Genomic DNA, 20,768 nt, shown 5'->3' with positions numbered 1-20,768 from the left:
GCTATTTACCAATCATAATTCGTTGCTCTGTCGATTTGACCTATCGACGCTACCATCTGTTACAAGGCCGTCAGGCACCAGTTCGGATCTCCGATGGCCTGGACCAAAGCAGAGCACATCACCATGCGCCTACTGTCCCTGCTAGTCCAATGCCTCCTCTTTGATCGCAGCGATGTCCTTGTGCCCGATGAGACTCTAGGTAGCACCAATTGTGGGTCTCCACCAGAGAGGATGACCTTGCACATTCGGTTACCGCTGCATCACATCGCGGTCTGGACGGTTCTTAAACACCGCTCGAGATACTGCTCCACCCGCTTTACATCGTCCAATGCAGCTACCGTGCCCACATATCCATCTGGTCGAACAACAGCCAGAGCTCCCTGGGCAGCATCTACACCGTAGATCTTGTACACGTCGTCCATCTCGTAGCCACTGTAAAAGCTCATCTCCGAGTGTCTCTTGAGCTCGGCTGGTAAATCACGCCAAGTGAACTCCCGAGACAGACGGGGATGGATCACTACCTGCTCAATCACGGATGCAGGAAACCGGGGCAGCACTGCAGACCCTATCGTCCGCAATGTCTGGGCAGAGACACCCTTCGGATACAACAGATCATATGACGTGAGACAAAGAATACGGAATCGACCAGTTGACAAGAAATCTGCTCCTGTCAGCTACCGTCGGCTTTTGAGGTTTCAGTGTTTTCCGTGCTTTGCTACACCTGGACTTACCATCATGCAAGTTTCGCCGGTTCCCATCGGCATGTCTACGGTATTTGACGTTCAGCAGTCTCCGACCCGGACGAAGGATGCCAGAGAGATAGTCAGTTCCCTCAATTGGATTCTTCTTGGCACCCTGCACCTTCTGCACGATCGGACTTTCAGGATATTCAATTCCACAGCCACTGGTGAACCCGTTGCCAGTACTGAATACTTCCAAGAACTGCTCGTGTGTCAGGCCGCCTGCGCCGTCCTCTGCTGCGCCGATCTTTCCGGAGAACATGGACGAAAAGGCACGGTCGAACTCTATAAGCTCCTGGGCGATTGTGTGACGCTCAGTGTGGTATGTATCCAGAACAGCATCCGGCTTTCCTGGCGATGACGAGGCGGGTGTGAGACCGTTTATTGCGTATGCAAGCTTCCACGCTAGGTTGTAGGAATCCATCATGGAGACATTCATTCCTTGGCCTGCCTGTTATTTCAATTGAGTAAGTATACCGAAGCCCAACACGATCTTTTAGCGGATGCGTACCTTGGGACTATGGGTATGGCAAGCTGTCACAAATGAGAGTTAGCATGCAGCACTCGATTCAGACGGAATATACGAACCATCTCCTACAATGAAAACCCGATTGGCTCCCTTTGAATCTTTTACTGTGAATTGATCGGACACTCGCTGGCCGATCTGATACGCCGCCCACCAGTCCACGGCGCCGTCCGTTTTCGGTCGGATATAGTACGGCTTGAAGGCTTCGGCCGCAGCATGGAAAATTCCGTCGAGAGTGACCTGGCTCCTGCGAGCTCGAGCGTCCTTTGGCGTGGACTCATTTACTGGCTTCTGGTCCTCATCTGGAGTGGCTTCGTCTGGCACCTGGACATACAACCGAGTCAAGTAGTCACCGGTCGCAATCCGCTCTCGTGGAATAACCATCACTGAAGTGGCTGGGGCATGGATCGCACAGCGTCTCCTAATATCAGGAAAATCGGTATCGACAACAAGATCGACCACACCCCAGATGTGGTCCAGCGACTCACCCACCAAGTTCAGACCCATACAACGACGGACCACGGAATGGGCGCCATCCGCACCAACCAAGTACTTCGATCGAACCGTCCGTCGTTGGCCAGCCGTCTCGATCTCCGCCACAACAGGGAATTCTGAATCGCCATCCTCATCGACTTTCACGTCTAAGAGTTTAGTATCTCGCTGCACTCCCCTTTTTGAGTACCGCAGGAGATCCGTTTCCAGGATTCTCTCAATGCGACCCTGGTGGATTGTGACTTCGTGCTGGAAGCGCGCCGGCACGGCAACATCAGGCACTATCGCCGTCCGTTCAATGATCTCATCCTTGTTAGGCGAAGGGTTCCAGAATGCAACTTCCTCCATATGACATCCATCGGTGAGGATTTCGTCTGCTAGCCCGAGGGTTTTCAGAACTTCGAGTGTCCTAGGTTGGAGGCCGTCCGCCTGGCCAGATTTGAGCGTTCCCGGTTTAGCATCGACGCACAAAAGTGATGTATCGTTCAGTCCGTATCTAGCTAGCAGGAGATTGAGCATCAGCCCGGCAGGACCAGCGCCGACAACGACGACTTCGTATCTCTCTGGGACTCCATCGCGAGGATCGTTCGGGCTGAGGCGAGGCAGGGGCGGCGCGAAGGAGGGAAGAACACGAAGTTCACGGGAGGATGCTGCAAACTCGGTAAAGACAGGCATTTGGCCGAGTCTGTGGTTGTAAAGGTTCGGGATTGAAATTAATACCACTGGTATAGTGTAAAGAACGCACTCGACTTGCAAGGGCTTGTAGCTGGTGGGCAGTGAATGGCAGGGTGACTTGGTTGGAATTTCAATTGCCGGGTATGTTAGAAAGGTACAAGTGTCCAGTCAACCACCGTCGGATCTTGGCCAGCTATATGACTGCTGGGGTATTCCCCACGAAGCCATCTCAGACTGGATATAGTCCCGTCTGGTTTGTTTGGATCCCCTACGCTGGTTGGCCGTGGGTGTATGGCCTCAGGCACCAATCCCCATTATGGGAGGCTGACTGAGCAGAGGTGGAGAGCCAGTTGCTGACGGCTGATTATTAGAATCTCACCAATCGCCCTGATCGGCATCACCCTTGCCGCTTCGCGTAACAGACGAGGACCCCAATGTTTCCATAACCCGCCGATCCTACGCTTCTGACTGGTTGCAACCAACAATACGAATCGTGGACTTACGACTAGCCACTCCATCCTAGCGTTGACAGGTTGCGGCTATGAAAGTGTGGGGTTGCTACGATGAGGTACGCACACAGCACCGTCGGTGATGGAGAAGTTCCTTGGAAACCTCAGTTAAGTCCGACCGTGGTTGAGCGGTATGCAATCTGAGAATCTGTCTGCTTTGACCAATTGACTGCCTTGAGCTAATTGCCTCTACGACAAAGGTCCGTGCTGAAGATGAAATGCCAAAGGTACACCATAGAAACTTGGAATGTCTTCCGAGGAAAAGAGAACTTCTGCCTACCACGGAACCACCATCCTTATGACCTCACGGACGCCACACCCCAGATCATTTGACCTTCTAGACTCAGACTATCCGAAGTGTTGGGCCTCATGAGCCAAGTAATTGTTTAACTCCTCGGGAGACAGGTATGTGCATTTAGTTGAACTGTACGATGTCGCAGCTCATGTGAGGTTCTAAGTTGACCGAAAGTTCTGGCAGACTCCACCTTCTGGAATTGTCAGGACTCGACTTGTTACCAGCCGTGCGTCACCGCTGTAAGATAACCAGAACCAGAGTATCTGTCCATGGGTTATACTTTGCAGGACAATAGGGATTCAGAACACAAAGAAGCTATGTATGAAACGGAGTTAACTCGAAAGGGACAATGCCTGCCATCTTGGATGCACAGGAACTCATGCGGAGGCTGCGGGTCCACCAAGACCCAGAAATGAGTGGATAAATGGTCCGGATGGCAGACCAGAGGATCACTTCCGCCTCCGCTTCTTGCTCCCGCGTGAGGGGGATTTCCGGCCATGAGTTACGGCTGTTCTATTACCGGGGCATTGAAACTGGGGCGTAGTACGTATATCCGGTACCAGAGCGGTCGTGCAGACTACTCTAGTCCACTCTCGTGAACTCAATATTGGGTAGAACCGCTAGTAGGGTGGCCCACATTCGCTTGGTAAATGGCCGTCTTCGGCAGCCAATCCCCCATCTTGGGATACGTGCGCCATCCGGTGAACTGTGAAGCCCCTTCGTCATAGGAGCTCTTCCTCCGGTGGCGCTGGGCGGTTTACTGTCAATTGTTAAATCAAGTGGGGGCAGCATTTGCATCGTTACTTTTCCCATTGTTCGCCTGGCGAGGAGGTTCACTGATAGGCTGGATATACGGATTAAAGTCGGTTACCACGCTACTGCCGGCGCTACTCAATTTCGGGCAGGTCCCGGACTTATCGGGTATGCGATATATCACACAAATGCACGCCATTGGCTAACCGCTAATAGCCGTCACATTGTAAGCCCACTACTACAGGTGCAGCTTCACGCTGTCCAGACAGACCGCAAGGCGACTGTTCGGTCAAGCAAAGGTTCTTCGAACTTGGGCAATGTTGTTGGCTTCTCGTGTGTCAACAGGGCCCTAGAGAGCTCTTGAATTCGAGCATACCCTTAAAGGTCCAACCTGAGACATCTATCCACACGCCTACTTCGTATTCGACCCTCTACTCCGCCAGTACCCATGCTAGTGCCGGTGCCTCACAAGGCAGCCCAAGTCAGAAACGGTAAAGACAACACTGGCTAGTAGACTTCGTTCTCGTGTCTCTTGGCTATATGACCATCCGCAGTCCCCCAGTGGATCAATTTTCTCCCCGGCCGATCACCAACACCCGTGGATCCTCGTCGACTTCGCCTGGAACTCAGGGTTGCTTCGAGCCCATCTGATCGTCAGTATAGACTCCACTTGACTGCCACCGCTGGGGGATTTCCGGGCTGGGGTTCATACCACTCTGTCACAGAGAAGGTCCCTCACTATTACCACGTCAGTACGATCACTTCCAGCCCAAAGCAACACTTTGGAAAGACAAGTAAAGGTGGAAGATTACACAGCTTCCTCCCCGGGCATTGATCGCCAACCCCACCTTAGACAACTCTCACAGCGCACTTGATGGTTGAGGTGGGACGGAAGAACGCCGCGGTCGTTCCTCGCGTCCAGCCGATATTCGCATGAACGCTGACATATTCTGTAGCAGAATGAGCTTATGCACAGAGAGGGGTGGTCCCGGATATACCAGCAACTGCGCAACACATATAAGGGTGACCGTTTTATGCCTTGTACTGCAGCACTTTTCAACACTTAGCCATACTTTGTCTTTAGCCCTACACTGAGAATCATGAATCGCCTGGCACAACTTTTTGGCGTTTCTACTGCCGACGCCCCTGAGAGGACTCTTGACCCGTGGATTGTGCAGGAACGCTCCGTTGACGAAGCCAGACCCCTTAGAGTAGTTGTCATCGGTTCGGGGATCTCAGGTATCGTTGCATCTATTCGCTTCAGACAACGCATCCCCAACCTGGATCTATGCGTGTACGAGAAGAATGCAGATGTTGGAGGCACGTGGCTGGAAAACAGATACCCCGGCTGCGCATGTGGTCAGTAGTGTATCTTATTCCCCCTGCTTATACCTGGGCTAACTCGGCTGGTCTATAGACATTCCGGCCCACACCTATCAGGCCACATTTGAGCCTAACAAGCAGTGGTCCACTTTCTATGCTGCAGCCCCTGAGATATACCAATATTGGAGGAGGGTAGCGGACAAATATGGCTGCGAGAAGTGTATAAAGTTCAAACAGCAAGTCGTGGAGGCTGTGTGGAACGAAAAAGACAGCAAATGGCAACTGAAGGTCAGATACCTCGGATGTCACCATGGGACACAGCAGCTGACAAGCCGGCCGTAAAGGTCAAGGACCTAGATAGTGATTCGGTCTACCCAGACCAGTGTGACGTGTTGATCTCGGCCACCGGGTTTCTGAATGATTGGAAATGGCCGAACATCCCAGGTCTCCATGAATTTAAAGGGAAGCTGATGCACAGTGCTAAGTGGGATGAAAGTTATGACTACACTGTATGTTGAAAATTTCCAAAAGGGTCGCTGATCTGGGCTAATGTCCGTAGGGCAAGAGAGTCGCTGTGATTGGGAACGGCTCCAGCGGTATACAGATTGTGCCTGGAATGCTACCGAAAGTGACGCACATGGACCACTATGTCAGAAGCCGAACCTGGATCTCACCTAGCTTTGCTAGTCAGGAAGTTGAGAGACGAGGTTCAAAAACAGACAACTGTGAGTGTGATTGAGTTGGTAACATGAATGTCTAGCTGATTGAATGTCCAGTCTCGTTCACTCCGGAAGAGCTCGAGACCTTCAACAAGGACCACAGTGCTTATCAGAATTTCCGTAAAGGTTGGCGTGCCTTTCACTTTTGTTCTGCTTGTGCTGACATCATCAGAAATCGAGGTTCAACTACAGTCTGTCCACGGCGCAACCTTGCTAGGCACGCCAGAACAGCTAGGGGCCAAAGATGTCTTCGCCCAGAACATGAAACAGCGATTGGCAAGGAAGCCCGAGTTGTTTGAGGATCTCGTTCCGTCATTTCCGCCCGTTTGCCGCCGACTTACACCTGGGCCCGGATACTTGGAGGCCTTGACCGATGACAAGGTTCAGATCATCACCAGTGAGATCGTCCGGGTTGATGCAAATGGCATCATCACTGCCGACGGGGTGCATCATCCCATCGATGTTCTAGTGTGCGCCACCGGGTTTGACACCAGCTTCACTCCCAGATTCCCCATCACGGGTCGTAACGGTCTGTCGCTAGCGGAGCGGTGGAAGAGTACCCCCGAGTCCTACCTCTCCATCGCCGTCGACGAATTTCCCAACTACTTTATCTGTTTCGGGCCAAATTCGGCGCTGGGGGAGGGCAACCTGTTACTTTTGCTGGAGAAAGTGGTTGACTATTTTACCGCCTGTGTGCAGAAGATGCAGCGGGATAACATCCTGTCCATGTCGGTTAGAAAGGATGCGGTGGAACGGTTTACGCGGCACTGCGACCAGTATTTCTCCCGCACGGTGTACAGCGAGAAATGCCGAAGCTGGTATAAAGGGGGGAAGGAAGATGGACGGGTGATAGGGGTGTGGCCAGGTATGGAATCCTTCTCTTGCTGGTAGGCCTTGATGATCACGTATTGACCTAGCCAGGATCGTCTCTCCACTCACTGAAAACACTTTCGAATCCCCGGTGGGAGGACTTCACCTACGAGTATGTCGATGACAACGCGAATGGCTGGATCGGTGATGGATGGACGGAGAATGAGAAGAATAACGCGATCGAGGTGAACTATCTGGATGATGATCAGGTGGACTTTCCCTTGACTGTGGTTGAGCAGTTGAAGAATTGAGCAGATAGCCGTGTGTGTAGTATGGAGACTCGGCCATTTCTTCTGTTGCCGGTTTGTCTTCTTACCACTCCAAATGGGATTTAGGTTGTTCCCTAGCTGTGGACTGGGTGTGTAGTTCGCCTGGTGTAGCTTAAGCGTGATACTGGATAGTAGTACTAGTAGTTGGTAGAAGTGCTGTGGTGTGTAATCTATCTGCAGTGGATGGCAGTCTCCCTTGTCGGGCCCACCGAGAACCCGCGTCACTCAATGGTAAGATTACCGGGTAACATGCTGATAGCAGCCCATTGTCAGTTGAACCCGAGCGTAAGACGGATACCACGGAAAAGCCAGTAACCAGTCAGTAAGTACGGAACGAGCCGGTCACTTTTCAGGATTACTTTTGTTGGATAAGCAGAAATCCACGAAAAGGAGACCCCAGAAAACCGGCTGGGGAAGGCAGACATCCTTGGCCACTTAACCTTCTCCTCTTTCTGCTGTTTGTTCTTTCTCTCCACTGACCCCCCCGACCTGTCAACTGTCAACTGTCAAAAGTCTCAGTGTTTGAGGGGAATGGTGTCATACCCTCTCCCTCCAGTCTGTCTCGTATCTTCATTTTGATTTTTTATCCCCTCATCATCTTTACGTCTGCCTCCTCTGTAATCTAATCTTACTGTCTATTTATGAAGAGATCGTTGCCGGCTAGATCTCAACCGGAGATCTGACAATCTAGTCACTATCTTTCCCCTTTACCCTGCAGATCGGGAGACGGGTGTTCACAGTGCCACGGACTCCCCCCGACGGCGAACCGATCGCGTTTGCTGCTGCTGCTGCTGCTGACCTTCCGCTCCGATCGCCATCTCTTCCACCTCTTCCACACCCACACAAACCCACCCTCCCTTCAATTAGACTAAAACCACCAACCATCTACCCCGGACTTTCATCTCCCCCCGTTAATCTCACCCCCTCCCCTCCCCCCTCCCTTCTCCCCGATGCATGGCCTTCGCCCCTAACCATGAAGCCCGCGAGCAAGCATTTCTGCTGCACCATCTGTCAGCGGGGTTTCACCCGCATTGACCATCTTAAACGACATCATCTCCGCCGTACGTTCCAACATTTGTCGCCCTTCTTCCTGCATCTCGGCCCGCTTCGGGCTCGTGTCTGGCTCATCCTTCAATGTTCGTCCTGCGCTAACTTCAACCTTGTCCGTCAGATTCCGGTGTCCGCCCTTATTCATGCGTTTTCTGCAACGAGTCCTTTGCGCGTTGGTTCGTGTTCTGCTCTCCCTCTCCCTCCCGCCCCTGGCCCGTCGTCGGTTTCCCGACCGGCGCATGTATGTTTGCCATGGTCGCTCCACCCAACCACGATGCTGATGCCTTCGCTCAACCTTCAGTGATAACCTCCGCGATCACTACACGGACTGTGCCAAGCGCGGCGATCAAAAGATCCCTGAGACCGGTCAAAGAGGCCGAAGGCGACATGCCTGTCAGTCGGCAAGTTCCCCCTGACCTCCCGCCGATCGCATACCCAGCCTCTTGTGCGCCACATGGTCGCTAATTGTCAGAATCTAGTGCACATCGATGAAACTGCGCTGCGATGGTCTGAGCCCATGCAGCTCGTGTCAGAAGCGGAACCTACGGTGTAACAATGAGCGCAAGCAAACAGCCGACAACCTGGAGCTGGTCTCCGGCTCGGCTTCGGTGAAGCGTGAGGACTACGGAGCTTCTTCGGATCGCGGGTCAATCAAGTTTCTCCTCAATGGTGGTACAGACAGTTTCACCGAGGAATTCCTCCTTCCTCCCCGCAGCGATCGCGCTCGCGGCCTAGAGTACCATAATCAGAAGGGTCGGCAAGATGCTGGACAGGGAATGCTCGACTTCCGGACAGGTGATCCGTCAGACTATGCACCTGCGTTCGTCGAGTCGGACCCGGCTTCCCTCTCGTTCTTCCAGGATACCTTTCTCGATTTCTTCAATGGTCCGTTCGGAAATGTGAACAAAATAGTCGGCGATTCTTATACTGGTGGGGCCAACTTCCCTGCAATGGTCCCCCCGATACCAGATCCCGGCCTCGCGTTCGCCCCGCAACCTACATATGAGCCGGAAGAACCGTACGCAGCCGGACTGTATCAGGCGATTCTAGCACGGGCGTGGTCGGTCCCTCTCGATACTCAAGCGCAGGAGCGTTTGTCAACATATCTAAGCTTTTTGTTGACGCCCGCCCGCATCGACAAGTTCGTCCGAATGTACCTGGAGTACTGGCAGCCCAGTTGTGCCATGGTCCACCTTGCATCACTGAATGTGAACACCGTCGCGTTGCCCCTGCTTGCAGCGCTCGTATTCATGGGTGCTACGTATACGACTGATGAGCAGGAGAAGCATGCTGCAAAGCAGGTGATGGATTTTGTTGAACTCTACATTTTCTCCAGCGAGACTTTCTCTCCGGAGAATGAGGTGGCTTTGGCATTCAGTGGACGTCGAATATTTGATGGTGGAAATAATGATTGGATTCAGTTCCAGAACCTGCAGGCCGGCTTCATCATGGTTGTTGCGCAGTACTGGTCGGGTAGCCCGACGGCGCGCAATCGAGCGATGGAAAACCGGTTCAGCGAAGTCATCAAGGTACTTACTATGGACTTGAGACAGGTGACGTTACTGACATGAGCAGGTCGCTCGTCGAATGAGCCTTCCCAAATGTCGTCATAACCAACACCAGGCTGTCTCGGAGTTCCAATGGATTCAGACAGAGTCTCGCATACGGTATGTACCCGTTCCGTCTTCTAATCCCCCCCGCTGACGGTAGAAGTACCATGAGCATCATTTTGCTTCTCGACTGTGCATTTTCCTTCTTCCAGAATTACCCTTGCCGTCTGTCGCATCTTGAAGTCGAGTGCGATTTTCCTTGCGCCGAGTCCCTTTTCGCTCTCGAACACCCGTACTCCGATCGCAATTTCCAGGCCTCGAGGGGAGTTACGATCTTGGAAGCGTTCCACAATCTATTCGAGGAAGATCCCAAAGACACGATGCCTTCCACTCCGGACTCGTCAGCGTCTGGCAGTATGGCTAATCTAACAGTACTCGACATGTTCATACTAATCCATGGTAAGTCACCCACCGATAGCACATGCCCTTGAGCTAATTGGTGTAGTTCTATATACCTTTATCAATTCGCACATGTCACTACTGGGCCCTATCCTCCGGAAGACTCAGAATTCCCACCCGAAGCATCTCTTCAGCTTCGATCCCCCAGAGAAGGGCCAGTCTCGGGCAATTTCAGACGACCTCATGCTAGCCAATATTCGAGTAGCACTGGCTCGATGGCGCGAGCACTGGGTGACATTGAGCAACACCCTCTCGAGCGGGGAATGGGCGTCGATGGGCTTCTTCAAGAACGGGTACAATTTCTGGTTGGTCTCACAACTGCTCATCACGAAGAAGAAGAGCGTGGATGTGGTGATGCAGATGGAGGTCAACTGTGAGGACAAGTTGCAGAAGCTGAAAGTTCTGCTTGATGAAAATGACTGAGGTCATCGTCTCTGATTTACATGTCTAGTGATATATCGATGTCACCTTATGGAAAAAGGGAACCACATATGTATGGGCGCGGGCGTCTGGAGCCATGGGTCTGAGCATAGGACATAACCCCACGGCGATTATATTCTGTCTGTGCATTACTACATATGGCGTGTATTATACTAATGCATGAAAAGATTTGAGTTGTAAGTGAGATGAATCTAGATGCAGTATACTAGTAGTCAATGCACATAACATAGCTGACTCATCCGTATGCATAACTCACATCCAACAGTACCTCCCCAAAACAGAAAGCGGTCACCAGCTGCCCATCTCTGCACCCACCCGACGTCAACAACCATCCTCACCAAGCTTCAAAAAGCTTCCTTCCCTCTCCATCCCTCATCCTCACGGACACCCGTCCCACCCACCATGCCCGACTCGCCCCCGCGGCGACGCCGCTCCCGCTCGCGCTCCCCCCGGCGCCAACCCCCCAAAGGCCCGGGCGGATTCCGCTGGAAAGAGAAACGCGCCCCTCCCCGCGACGACAACAACGAAACCGACCGTCCACTTGACCGCGGCTACCGCGCGCGCTCACCTCCTCGCCGAGATAGCTACAGAGACAATAGCGATCGATACGGAGACAGAGACAGAGACAGATACCGCCGAGACTACAGCCCGGATAGAGCCAGAGATAGGGACCGTGACCGTGACCGTGACCAACGTGATCGCGACTCAACCAAGCCCAAGAAAACCGACAGCGAAAAGAAAGAAAAGAAAGAGAAAAAGAAGAAACTCAAGCCCGCTAGCACGGAGGAAATGATCCTTGTGACGGTTAACGATCGACTGGGTAGTAAGGCCACGGTGCCGTGTTTGCCGTCGGATACGGTGGGCGATTTGAAGGTCTTGGTGGCGGCGCAGATTGGAAGGGCTCCTAGGGAGATTATGTTGAAGAGGCAGGGGGAACGCCCCTTTAAGGATTTTATTACCCTTGGGGATTATAGTATTACTAATGGGGTGCAGTTGGATTTGGAGATTGGGACGGGAGATTAAGTATCTTCTTCGTGTTGAGGGATTGTGTGGGGAAGTGTGGTTAGTCGCTGGTATTAGGTTCTCTGTGGCCATGGATGTTTCGTTCTCTGGTGATGTGGGGATCGGATTGAAGAGGAGTTGGGTGGAGTTGGGGATTTTTCATATTATACTTACTACTGTGACTATGTAAAGTTGTGGAAATGGTACCATGCATCATATCATGAGTATATTCTCAGTAGAACGTGTATCAGTGTCTATATGTCAAGCTGTTTTATTGGTTCAATATGGGTATTGGAACGTTGCCTTATGGTATGTATTGTATGTAATGTACCGCCAGGGAAGTAGGTACCCTCATTACAAGGGTCAGTCACACGACACCGACCACGTTTTCCAAGACTTTTCGTGGCACGGACAGCGCCACGGCTGAAATGTTATAATGACGTCCTGCGTTTGAGGTATCAATCAGTACATTGCTCTTGAATATTGATATCTAGTGCGTCGTCTCAATTACCGTGATCGACCCATAGTGCTACCTTGGTACGGAGTATGGAGTAATCCATTCGACAAGGTTATTCCCGCTGTGGATCGACTAATTTAGTTGCTCCGTGCTGCCGTTAGCCCTAAATCGACATCATGCAGAAAGAACTAGTAATTAAACTACTGCACTTAATATTGTGATGAAATCTTGCTTTTTAAAATAGCTAAACCGCAACCAGAGAACCAATCAAAAACACTCACGCACTCATAACCAGCGGAATCAAACCAAATCAAATCCTACCGTACACCAGCAAAGACCCGACCACCAACCCAACAACTCCCCAACCCCCGCCCCAACACCAAAGCTTCGCAGCACCCGAAGTCTCCTTCCCATTCCCAGTAGCAGATCCAGACCCATCCCCACTCGACGAACTCTCACTCCCATCTCCACTACTCGTCGAAGACGAAGAAGAACCCTCTGAACTCGAATCATCTCCTGAATTAACAACCTCAAACACGGCCGAATACTTCACCCTCCCCACATCCTTAACATCCACAATGGCAAACCGATAATCATCCCCACTCTGCACACTCCCCGGCAACACACACGCCACATCCCCGGAATTAGCAATATCCGTCGTGATAGTCGTCACATTCTTCAGCCCACTTCCATCCGCAGTTCCGTTGCCATTGTTCAACTCCCCCTCCATGAGATAAATACTCACCTCGGAGACATTCCTCTCCACTTCCCAGGTAATAATTGTTGTTTGCCCTGTCTTGACGATCTCCCCCTCGGTGGGGTAATATGTTGTCGAGGCGTTGGTGGAGGATGAGATGGTGAAGGGGGGTGAGGTGTATGTCTCCGAGGAGGAGGAGGGTTCTAGGACGACGATGTAATCTGAGCCTGTCCCTACGCGCGATGGCGGTGACCAGGAGATTGAGCCTGAGTTGGAGATGTTGGTCGCGATGGTGTAGAGGTTGCTTGTTTCGTTGGTGGTTTTGGAGAGGTGGATGGAGAGTTTAGAGGTGCTGGGTGCGGTCGTGTTCCAGGATATTACGGTTGCGGTGTTCAGGGAGATTATGGCGCCTGAGGTGGGTTCGGTTATGCTGTAGGTTGGGGTGCTGCTGCTGGTCGTGGTTGCGGCGGTTGTGGTGAGGGTGGATGATAGGGTGAAGGCTGTTAGGAGGAGGGATTTGAGGGTGTGCATTATGATGGTGGCGGTAGTATTCGGCACTGAATTTTCGTGTAGTGTGAGTTGAATAGAGTTCAATGATGAAAATCTAATGTCAGTAGAACATGAAATCTGATCCTGCAACGAGCTAACCAAGTAGAAATAATTGTTATTGGGCTGTCAAGGGATAATGTTTGGTTTATGAGCTCATTCCATTCCTTGCGTTGGGGTTACCCGTAGTACTGCCATGCCGGCAATAGTATTATCCAGGGTGGCTGTCCGGCATGCACGAACCGGCCCTATTTATATCCCAGGCAACCATCATCAATTATGGGTCTCGTTAACGTACCCGATTGGTTGTATGCAGGATCCAGGGAAAATGTCTATCCCTAGCGTGATAACGGCCCTGTGCAGGATGCTGTATGCAGGTGCTGTAGGTAGTGGTTCCTGGTATATGATTATCCACTCGACGGGCTAAGTAGGACTTTGGTAAGCGAGTTGTGGAGATAGGGCTAATTAAGGGGAGTTTCTTATAGTGATCACTTAGGCGGACAGGTAGACTGTTTAGTCTATTTTACTGGCTCCCTGCTTTATAGATAGTTTCAGGCAATGGCGTTACCGGCGAAGATGTTCCGAGGAGAGAGTGCTTTAAGGTTCAAGCTGTGGTCTTGATATAATACTTTCTAAGCAACTATTCCCATTGGATTCTTCCGATTACTTTGCTTCGTTCCAATAATCTACATAAGACTCTAGTAGTAACATTTTCAAAGGGAGCATATGTTCATTAATATACCTTCTATATATCACTTAATGTCTGTCCTTTTTTGGTGCGCATACCTCTCCTTATGATCTGATTCACATCGCTACTAGGCCACTTTCCATATTTTCAATAGAATCACCCACCGTCTCTAATGTTAGGAGATCCGTATTCCGTCTTCATGCTAACATTTGCTCAGTTCGTCGTTGCCTTGCGACCTCGACTTCCTGAACGGCATTGTTTCGCCAATCATGCGCTGCCATGATTACCCTCGAGCTGGCTTATCTTTACACTTACTACCCATACCATTTCCAGTACTGTCGCCACCGCATCTGTCACCTCCCGAACTGTTCGTCAGTCTCCAGCACTTACTTCTCCCTGAAATGTCAGTGACCTCAGTGTCGATCTAGATACCGTGCAAGGGAACAGAACATGTGTATATCTCTCTGGCATCCGATGTGTCTACTCCATTACTGGCAGGCATCAACGCGCTGGGGTCGGTTGTCAGTATCTAATCGCTAACAAAACCCTTTGTCTTCCTGGCATTTGTTCTATCTATCTGGTGCAGCCTAATGACACCTGTTCATCCATTCTCTCCAACATTTCCCGGAAGGTTTCTCTTCCTATTTTCCGATCATGGAATCCCAGGGTTAACTCGCAATGTTCCAACCTTGATACCTTAGTTGACCAATACATTTGTCTAAGGTAACGCTCTTCCCTATACTGTTTTTGATACCGACATGACAGAAACACTGATTCCCGTGGCACAACAGTCCCCCGGGCAGTTTATCTGTTCCAACAGCCTTTCCTCTACGGCCTGCTAGTTCCGCAGTGTGAGAGAACCTTTGATTCTGGAAACAAGATAATACACGCTGCTAATACCCAAAAGTCCAATTCCAAGCAATGCAGTAACTACCTCATACACTGACTGCGGTTATTGGCACACCATTCAAATTAACGAGACATGTGACACCGTTACAGAAATGTTCGGTATATCGGAAACGGACTTCTACTTTCTGAATCCTCAGCTAGGCAACAGCTGCTCTAGCCTATGGCAAGGCAATAGCTATGTATGCGATTCATTCCCCTAGAGCCATCATGGAGGAGAACTTATTTGAATCTACAATTCCACTAGTGCGTTCAAGCGGTGGGCAATATCAACACCTATGCCGGCTATTCAACGACAAGCCGGACGGCATATACCACATTGGCTTCAACTATCATTCTGAATGCAACTGTTACCGCCGACCGTACTACAACGTAAGTAATTCTGTTCGATAGCTTGGGTTTGTGATACTGAATCGGTCTTCAGGTGGCTGCTTCCAACGAGCCCCGACCTTCGCCACCGATACAACTACGTACAATAATACTGTGTGGGAAATGACACAAAATTACACTCTGTCGACAAGCTATGGCATATTACAATATCTCTGCAGATGATTCCTTGACATCCGAGATGCTTAATGATGACGCTTTCATGGAGGAATACGATCGCGTCTGTTTGCTCGATCTCTCGAAGCCGTTGCCGACTCAAGCCTTCAACACCAGTATCTCACTGGTGACCTCGATGACCGAGACGGAATCCTATACCAGTCAAATGATAGTCATTGCAGCAGCGCGACTAACGGCTTCCATCAGTTCAGCGTCTGCTACTAACAGCGCGAGCACGACGACTACTAGCAGCGTTACTCAATCTTCTGAAGCGACTTCTACGGCATCTTCGTCCGTGAACACCTCCCCAGATGGCACTTGCGGCGAGTCTACCGGGTATTCGTGCACCAACTCTCAACTTGGAACTGCAGCATCAAATTTGGCTACTGGTGAGTTGAACCAGACTTCGCTTAGAGTGATGACTAATTGGGTTTGCCCCCGACCACGATCAGTGGATCAACGAGCGACTACTGAGAAACCAACTGTGTCCCTGGATACGGCGAGTGCAAGCCTTCCTCCATAGCCAGGGGTCTGACTCTGGCCTCAGCATTTACGGCGACCCCGACATCCACAGCCAATATCTCGCCAAATGGTCTGTGTGGCGCCAATCATGGAGGCTATACCTGCCTGAACTCACAATTTGGCAATTGCTGCAGCCTTTATGGTTACTGGTACGTGACTTGCTGTTCGATGCATGCGACGAAAATTGTACTAATGAGGTCGTTCCAGTGGATCGACCAGCGACTATTGTGCCTCGCAATCTTGCGATAGCTCCTATGGAGAATGTTCTGCTTAAGTCCGAGACTTCCGAACGCTTGTCGACCTTCCGATCCACCAATCACAGGCGAAGACCCCGGAAGCTCGGATGCATACTTTGTACTAAGACCCTGAGTAACCAGGGATGCGGTCCCGCACTACGATATTAGCAAAGACAAGAAATCAATCCAGAGCCACATCTTCCTTCTTTTAGAATGTGGGATTGTCTATACTAAAACCTGAGAGAAAAGCTTTGAATGGGACCAATTGGCCGGCTACTTAGCCGGGATTCCCCGGCCATCGCATGATTAGTGTGAAGAAATTTCTCGCCTCCCAGTCAATTGTAGCTGGCCGTAGCACCCTTCGTACCCTGCGCATCGAGCATCATGAACCATTCAGACCCTTGATTATGCAAGACAGTACCATGGATTTGCTATGGGAGCAAAAATGCGCTTCTGCGCTTTCCATGATGAGTAGCTAGCTATGTTACCATTGGGTGTGGGTTCCAGGGGACTAACTAACACTTTCGGGCGTTCAAACTAACACAGTCGCGTGAGGCTTTTTCATATTATTTTTTGTTTCTTTTCTGTATCTGAGGCTTCTCCAGACTGGTGATGGAATTGGAAAAAAGAGATCAAGAATGTTGCCTACACTGAAGGTTGCCTAATGCACTGTTAAGCTTCGGAACCGGCCCCACCTAGGGTTTTACCATAATCCGGCCCATCCTACTATTTCCCTATCTCCCCTTACAAATGAAGTCAGTTCCTGTATGTTTCCTGGTCGTGCTGGCTAGACCCCTCACCATCTTCTATTCCCAGAATGCTTCAACTTGAGCCACTTATCCCACCCACCGATCTTTGGCCCGGCGGTATCCCAGCATGCCTTCGTGTAGAGCCCAGCTCCGTAGAGTGGTCCGATATGGTCGAAACATCCAAAGGCTGGCTCCAGTTTGTACAGGTTTGGGCTAGCCATATCACCTTCATTTTCTTGTAATTCATCTAACAGGAATTGTAGGAAGAATGGACCGAATCAGAGAGTCTTGATGAAGAGCTCCAGCAACGCCGCCGCTTAATGGAGCGTTGGGCGTCTGCAAGTCAAGACTTCCGTGACGTAAAATAAGACCTGTGCCCTCAGTGTTCGAAACCCAGCATTAATATTTGATGGTAATAGTCCTATCAAAATCGCGCGTCCCTGCCAGAATCAGCCGTCCAATATCCCATGCCATTGCTCAAACGAGTTAGGCATGCTCCGAAACAATTCTTCTGTCTCGCCCCGGTAGATCGCGAAAGTCATGCGACCAATTACACCCGGCTGGTCAAGCTACTAATTCTCCTTTACACTAGCCTACGTCGTGGAGGGAAGTCGCATCCGATGAGCTTCGAACCTGATCCATACCCACAGATTCCAGCCGTATTCCCGGACCATACCAGATCTTCACCTGCACCTGAAGCTTTGATACCACAATACTGTCTTGAATCCGCGGACTTTCGCTATATCTCGATGACGCACACTGGAACAGTATTATTTCCACGCTTTAATGATACAATTTTCACAGTAATTGACCAGGAATCTTTGAACACTGGCCAGCTCATCATGCTTGAACTTCACGTGAATGGACAGATCAAAGACTATACGCGTCTACGCCCTTGGCATGCAGGCGAAATCATGATGTATCATAACGTCCAGGGCTGGCCCTTGGCGGAAATGATCGACTGGTCTATGCGTGCCCGTTTCCTCCCGAGAAACAATCCGTAAGCAAATCTCCCACGCCCAATTTAATTCATGGACGGAATCCGAGAGTAAGTCTAGGGGATTTTGCTGATCAAATGTGACATTATCTTCATTCTCTCCTACGTACAGTCTGGATCTAGATCAGCCGCTAGTTGACATCATCGACTCGGCCCAGCAGAAACGCGAACTCGACATCCACGGATTCACACGGGAGCTCTTGACGGCGCAGATTGAGGTCTTTGCGCCAGGGTATCTTGAGTTGGAAAGACAAGGGTTGGAAGTTCAGTATGATCTTGCCAATTTGATGACTGGAGATGATATTCGCGCCTATAATTATATGATTCCCCCGGGAGATCCCGCCCGGAGACAGGCGCCGTCAGGACAGTGATGAACGGGAATTCCACTATGCGGCTTTTGTTCTCTAATACTTGTGTATTGGGGTTCGCATCTGTCAGTGGTTCATTGTTTTACACAATTATTCTTGGACTATGCACCTCTCTTAGTGATTCATGTGCTCATTTATTTTCGGAAATCTACGCAGGTCACCTTAGGAGACCCACAGCCACATAACTCATGGCGATACTTGTCCTTTGTGAATGAGTGTATAACGTAACTCCCGGCCGCACCAGCCACCCACCTACTACACATCTAATATATTTAAATCTATATATAAATACCCTCCCTCCTCTTCTCTACTTAAAGCTATTTAACTACTAACCATACCACCAATACAGTCTAAAGCATCAAAAGATGCAGCAGAACAGGAAGACAGAATTCTATTTATTATTAAAATTTTAAAAAAGTATTAAATTAACAGTATTTATAATATTATATATTTTTTTATTATTGTGATAGAATAACCTAGCTATCGGGATAAAAGTTATCGGGATGACGTATTATAATGGTTGTGAGAGTCATGAGATCATTGATAATAGTTCTATATCTCTCTGGTACCTATAAGATACTGATTTCTTTATAATAAACTACTAATCTCTCAAAGATCAGTCTATTTCGTGGATATAAATTATCTTTATTATTATCAGATAAATATATAATATTTAATAATTAATTCCTTACCTAGTTGACAGGCTTTTTATTCTAATAAATAGATTTTATTATATTCTGATTCTTTTACTTTAACTACTTAAGGAAGATGCCACTTATTAAAAATAATAAAAAAATAGAAGTATTCAGTAATTAAATTAATCTAGAATTATTATTAAATACTATCCTTACTGTTAAAGAGATTTAACAGTTAGAAGATTATATTTATTAATTAAAATAAATTATTAATCTGCAGCGGAGAATAATTTATTTTTAAAAAAATAATTCTTTAAATAAAATATTTTTAAGATACTACTGATTCTTCTTTAAATTAGATAAGGATAAGAAAGAAATTAAATTTAAAAATATTTTTTATTTTATTTTAAATTTTAATTTCTAAAAGTATCAGGAATAAATTATTAATTTAAAATATATATTCAGAAACACTCCTAAGAAGTATTTATTAAAAAAATACAAGATTTTTATTATTATTAATTATATAAACTTATCCTGCAGGCAGAAATAGTACTGTTTTATTAATAATAAAAATCTGGAAAAAAGACAATTTCTTAAGAAATTATAATTTTAATTTAAAGATTAGATTTTTATATTAATTTAAAATATTATTATTTTTTAATCTGATATTATAGTCCAATTAGAATGGGCTTACCAGTGATATAGCCAGAATCTGAGAGAGTTCTATATATATTTTAATATTTTAAAATAATATTTCTCTTATTAAACAGAGAAAGAAAAGGTTTTATTATACTTTACTAAATTATTTCTAGATTTAAATTATTATATTTAAAAGCATGTTCCATACTTATTAAAAAAATAAAATAAAATAATAGCTATTATTATTTATTATTATAAACTGTGGGAGAATAGAGAAAAATATAAATAAAATAATAATTAATTTAATAATTATAAACTATACAAGTACTTCTAAGAAATTATCAATAAAATTATTAAAAAAGATATTCTGAATTATAAGAAAAATCTTATTAAAAAGAATAATAATTAATTATAATATTTTATATATAAAAGTATCTAATACCTTGTGAACCAATATTTTATTAAAAGTAAAAAATTTTAATTTACTAGAATCTACTAATCCTCATCAGATTCAGAGGAAAAAGTAGAGAAATTAAAATAAATTTTATAATTTTAACTTCTCTATTTATAGTAGAAACTATATATTATTTTTATATTTTTATTTATATCTGAAATAGTCTTAAAATCTTTGCGGATCTAGATAGCTGCGCTGAAGTAAATATTATTAATTATTAGTTTATTAAAATTTATAATCTTTAATATATTCAGTTACTGCGCTAAAGATTAAAGCTATTAATATGATAGAATAACCTAGCTATCGGGATAAAAGTCATCGGGATGACGTATTATAGTAGTTATGAGAGTTATGAGATTATTAATAATAGTTTTATATCTTTCCAGTATCTATAAGATACTGATTCCTCTGTAATAAACTACTAATCTCTCAAGAATTAGTTTATTTTATAAATATAAACTACCTTTATTATTATCAGATAAATATATAGTATTTAATAATTAATTTCTTATCTAGTTAACAGGCTTTCTATCTTAATAAGTAAATTTTATTATATTCTGATTCTTTTACTTTAACTACCTAAGGAAGATGCCACCTATTAAAGATAATAAAAAAATAGAAATATCTAGTAATTAAATTAATTTAGAATTATTATTGA

At 47.6% G+C, this 20,768-nt stretch overlaps 7 protein-coding genes across 7 annotated transcripts; 5 read left to right on the top strand and 2 right to left on the bottom strand.

Moving 5' to 3' along the window:
* Positions 1-24: 24 nt before the first annotated feature.
* BO88DRAFT_486400 (putative phenol monooxygenase) lies at positions 25-2,742 on the bottom strand. Its single transcript, XM_025712447.1, has 4 exons — positions 1,329-2,742; positions 1,252-1,274; positions 732-1,191; positions 25-661 (listed from the first exon to the last, which is right to left on the bottom strand). The coding sequence occupies exons 1-4, from the start codon at positions 2,431-2,433 to the stop codon at positions 261-263; spliced, it is 1,989 nt and encodes a 662-aa protein (XP_025564840.1). The 5' UTR covers positions 2,434-2,742; the 3' UTR covers positions 25-260.
* A 2,348-nt stretch (positions 2,743-5,090) lies between these two features.
* BO88DRAFT_413224 (flavin-containing monooxygenase) lies at positions 5,091-7,153 on the top strand (the record flags this gene model as incomplete). The annotated part of the gene is made up of 7 exons (XM_025708111.1): positions 5,091-5,349; positions 5,408-5,565; positions 5,586-5,822; positions 5,873-6,038; positions 6,090-6,158; positions 6,205-6,897; positions 6,954-7,153. The coding sequence occupies 7 exons, from the start codon at positions 5,091-5,093 to the stop codon at positions 7,151-7,153; spliced, it is 1,782 nt and encodes a 593-aa protein (XP_025564839.1).
* Positions 7,154-8,144: 991 nt separating this feature from the next.
* BO88DRAFT_423838 (C2H2 finger domain protein) lies at positions 8,145-10,653 on the top strand (the record flags this gene model as incomplete). Its single annotated transcript, XM_025708692.1, has 6 exons — positions 8,145-8,232; positions 8,343-8,622; positions 8,745-9,750; positions 9,797-9,888; positions 9,935-10,230; positions 10,277-10,653. 6 exons carry the CDS (start codon positions 8,145-8,147, stop codon positions 10,651-10,653), a joined length of 2,139 nt encoding a protein of 712 aa, XP_025564838.1.
* Positions 10,654-10,922: 269 nt separating this feature from the next.
* Positions 10,923-11,897, top strand: BO88DRAFT_403202 (ubiquitin-like protein HUB1). Its single transcript, XM_025706313.1, has one exon. The coding sequence runs from the start codon at positions 11,074-11,076 to the stop codon at positions 11,692-11,694; it is 621 nt and encodes a 206-aa protein (XP_025564837.1). The 5' UTR covers positions 10,923-11,073; the 3' UTR covers positions 11,695-11,897.
* Positions 11,898-12,440: 543 nt separating this feature from the next.
* On the bottom strand, positions 12,441-13,459 carry BO88DRAFT_486396 (uncharacterized protein; the record flags this gene model as incomplete). Its single annotated transcript, XM_025712446.1, has 1 exon — positions 12,441-13,459. Exon 1 carries the CDS (start codon positions 13,356-13,358, stop codon positions 12,441-12,443), a length of 918 nt encoding a protein of 305 aa, XP_025564836.1. The 5' UTR covers positions 13,359-13,459.
* A 2,031-nt stretch (positions 13,460-15,490) lies between these two features.
* Positions 15,491-16,306, top strand: BO88DRAFT_451729 (uncharacterized protein; the record flags this gene model as incomplete). Its single annotated transcript, XM_025710649.1, has 3 exons — positions 15,491-15,899; positions 16,058-16,181; positions 16,240-16,306. 3 exons carry the CDS (start codon positions 15,491-15,493, stop codon positions 16,304-16,306), a joined length of 600 nt encoding a protein of 199 aa, XP_025564835.1.
* A 754-nt stretch (positions 16,307-17,060) lies between these two features.
* Positions 17,061-18,385, top strand: BO88DRAFT_486395 (uncharacterized protein; the record flags this gene model as incomplete). The annotated part of the gene is made up of 4 exons (XM_025712445.1): positions 17,061-17,223; positions 17,281-17,376; positions 17,437-18,017; positions 18,127-18,385. Exons 1-4 carry the CDS (start codon positions 17,086-17,088, stop codon positions 18,383-18,385), a joined length of 1,074 nt encoding a protein of 357 aa, XP_025564834.1. The 5' UTR covers positions 17,061-17,085.
* Positions 18,386-20,768: the final 2,383 nt, after the last annotated feature.

Source organism: Aspergillus vadensis (genome assembly GCF_003184925.1).
Source record: "Aspergillus vadensis CBS 113365 unplaced genomic scaffold BO88scaffold_6, whole genome shotgun sequence".
Lineage (NCBI taxonomy): Eukaryota > Fungi > Ascomycota > Eurotiomycetes > Eurotiales > Aspergillaceae > Aspergillus > Aspergillus vadensis.
Note: the sequence above shows the minus strand (reverse complement) of the source record. Positions and strands in the feature narration are given on the sequence as shown.

Coding starts and splice junctions, on each gene's coding strand:
- BO88DRAFT_486400 (XM_025712447.1), bottom strand. CDS start 2,433: ATGCCTGTCTTTACCGAGTTTGCAGCATCCTCCCGTGAACTTCGTGTT. Junction 1,192..1,251: donor GCCATACCCATAGTCCCAAG/GTACGCATCCGC, acceptor TTGAAATAACAG/GCAGGCCAAGGAATGAATGT. Junction 662..731: donor CCGGCGAAACTTGCATGATG/GTAAGTCCAGGT, acceptor TGACAGGAGCAG/ATTTCTTGTCAACTGGTCGA.
- BO88DRAFT_403202 (XM_025706313.1), top strand. CDS start 11,074: ATGCCCGACTCGCCCCCGCGGCGACGCCGCTCCCGCTCGCGCTCCCCC.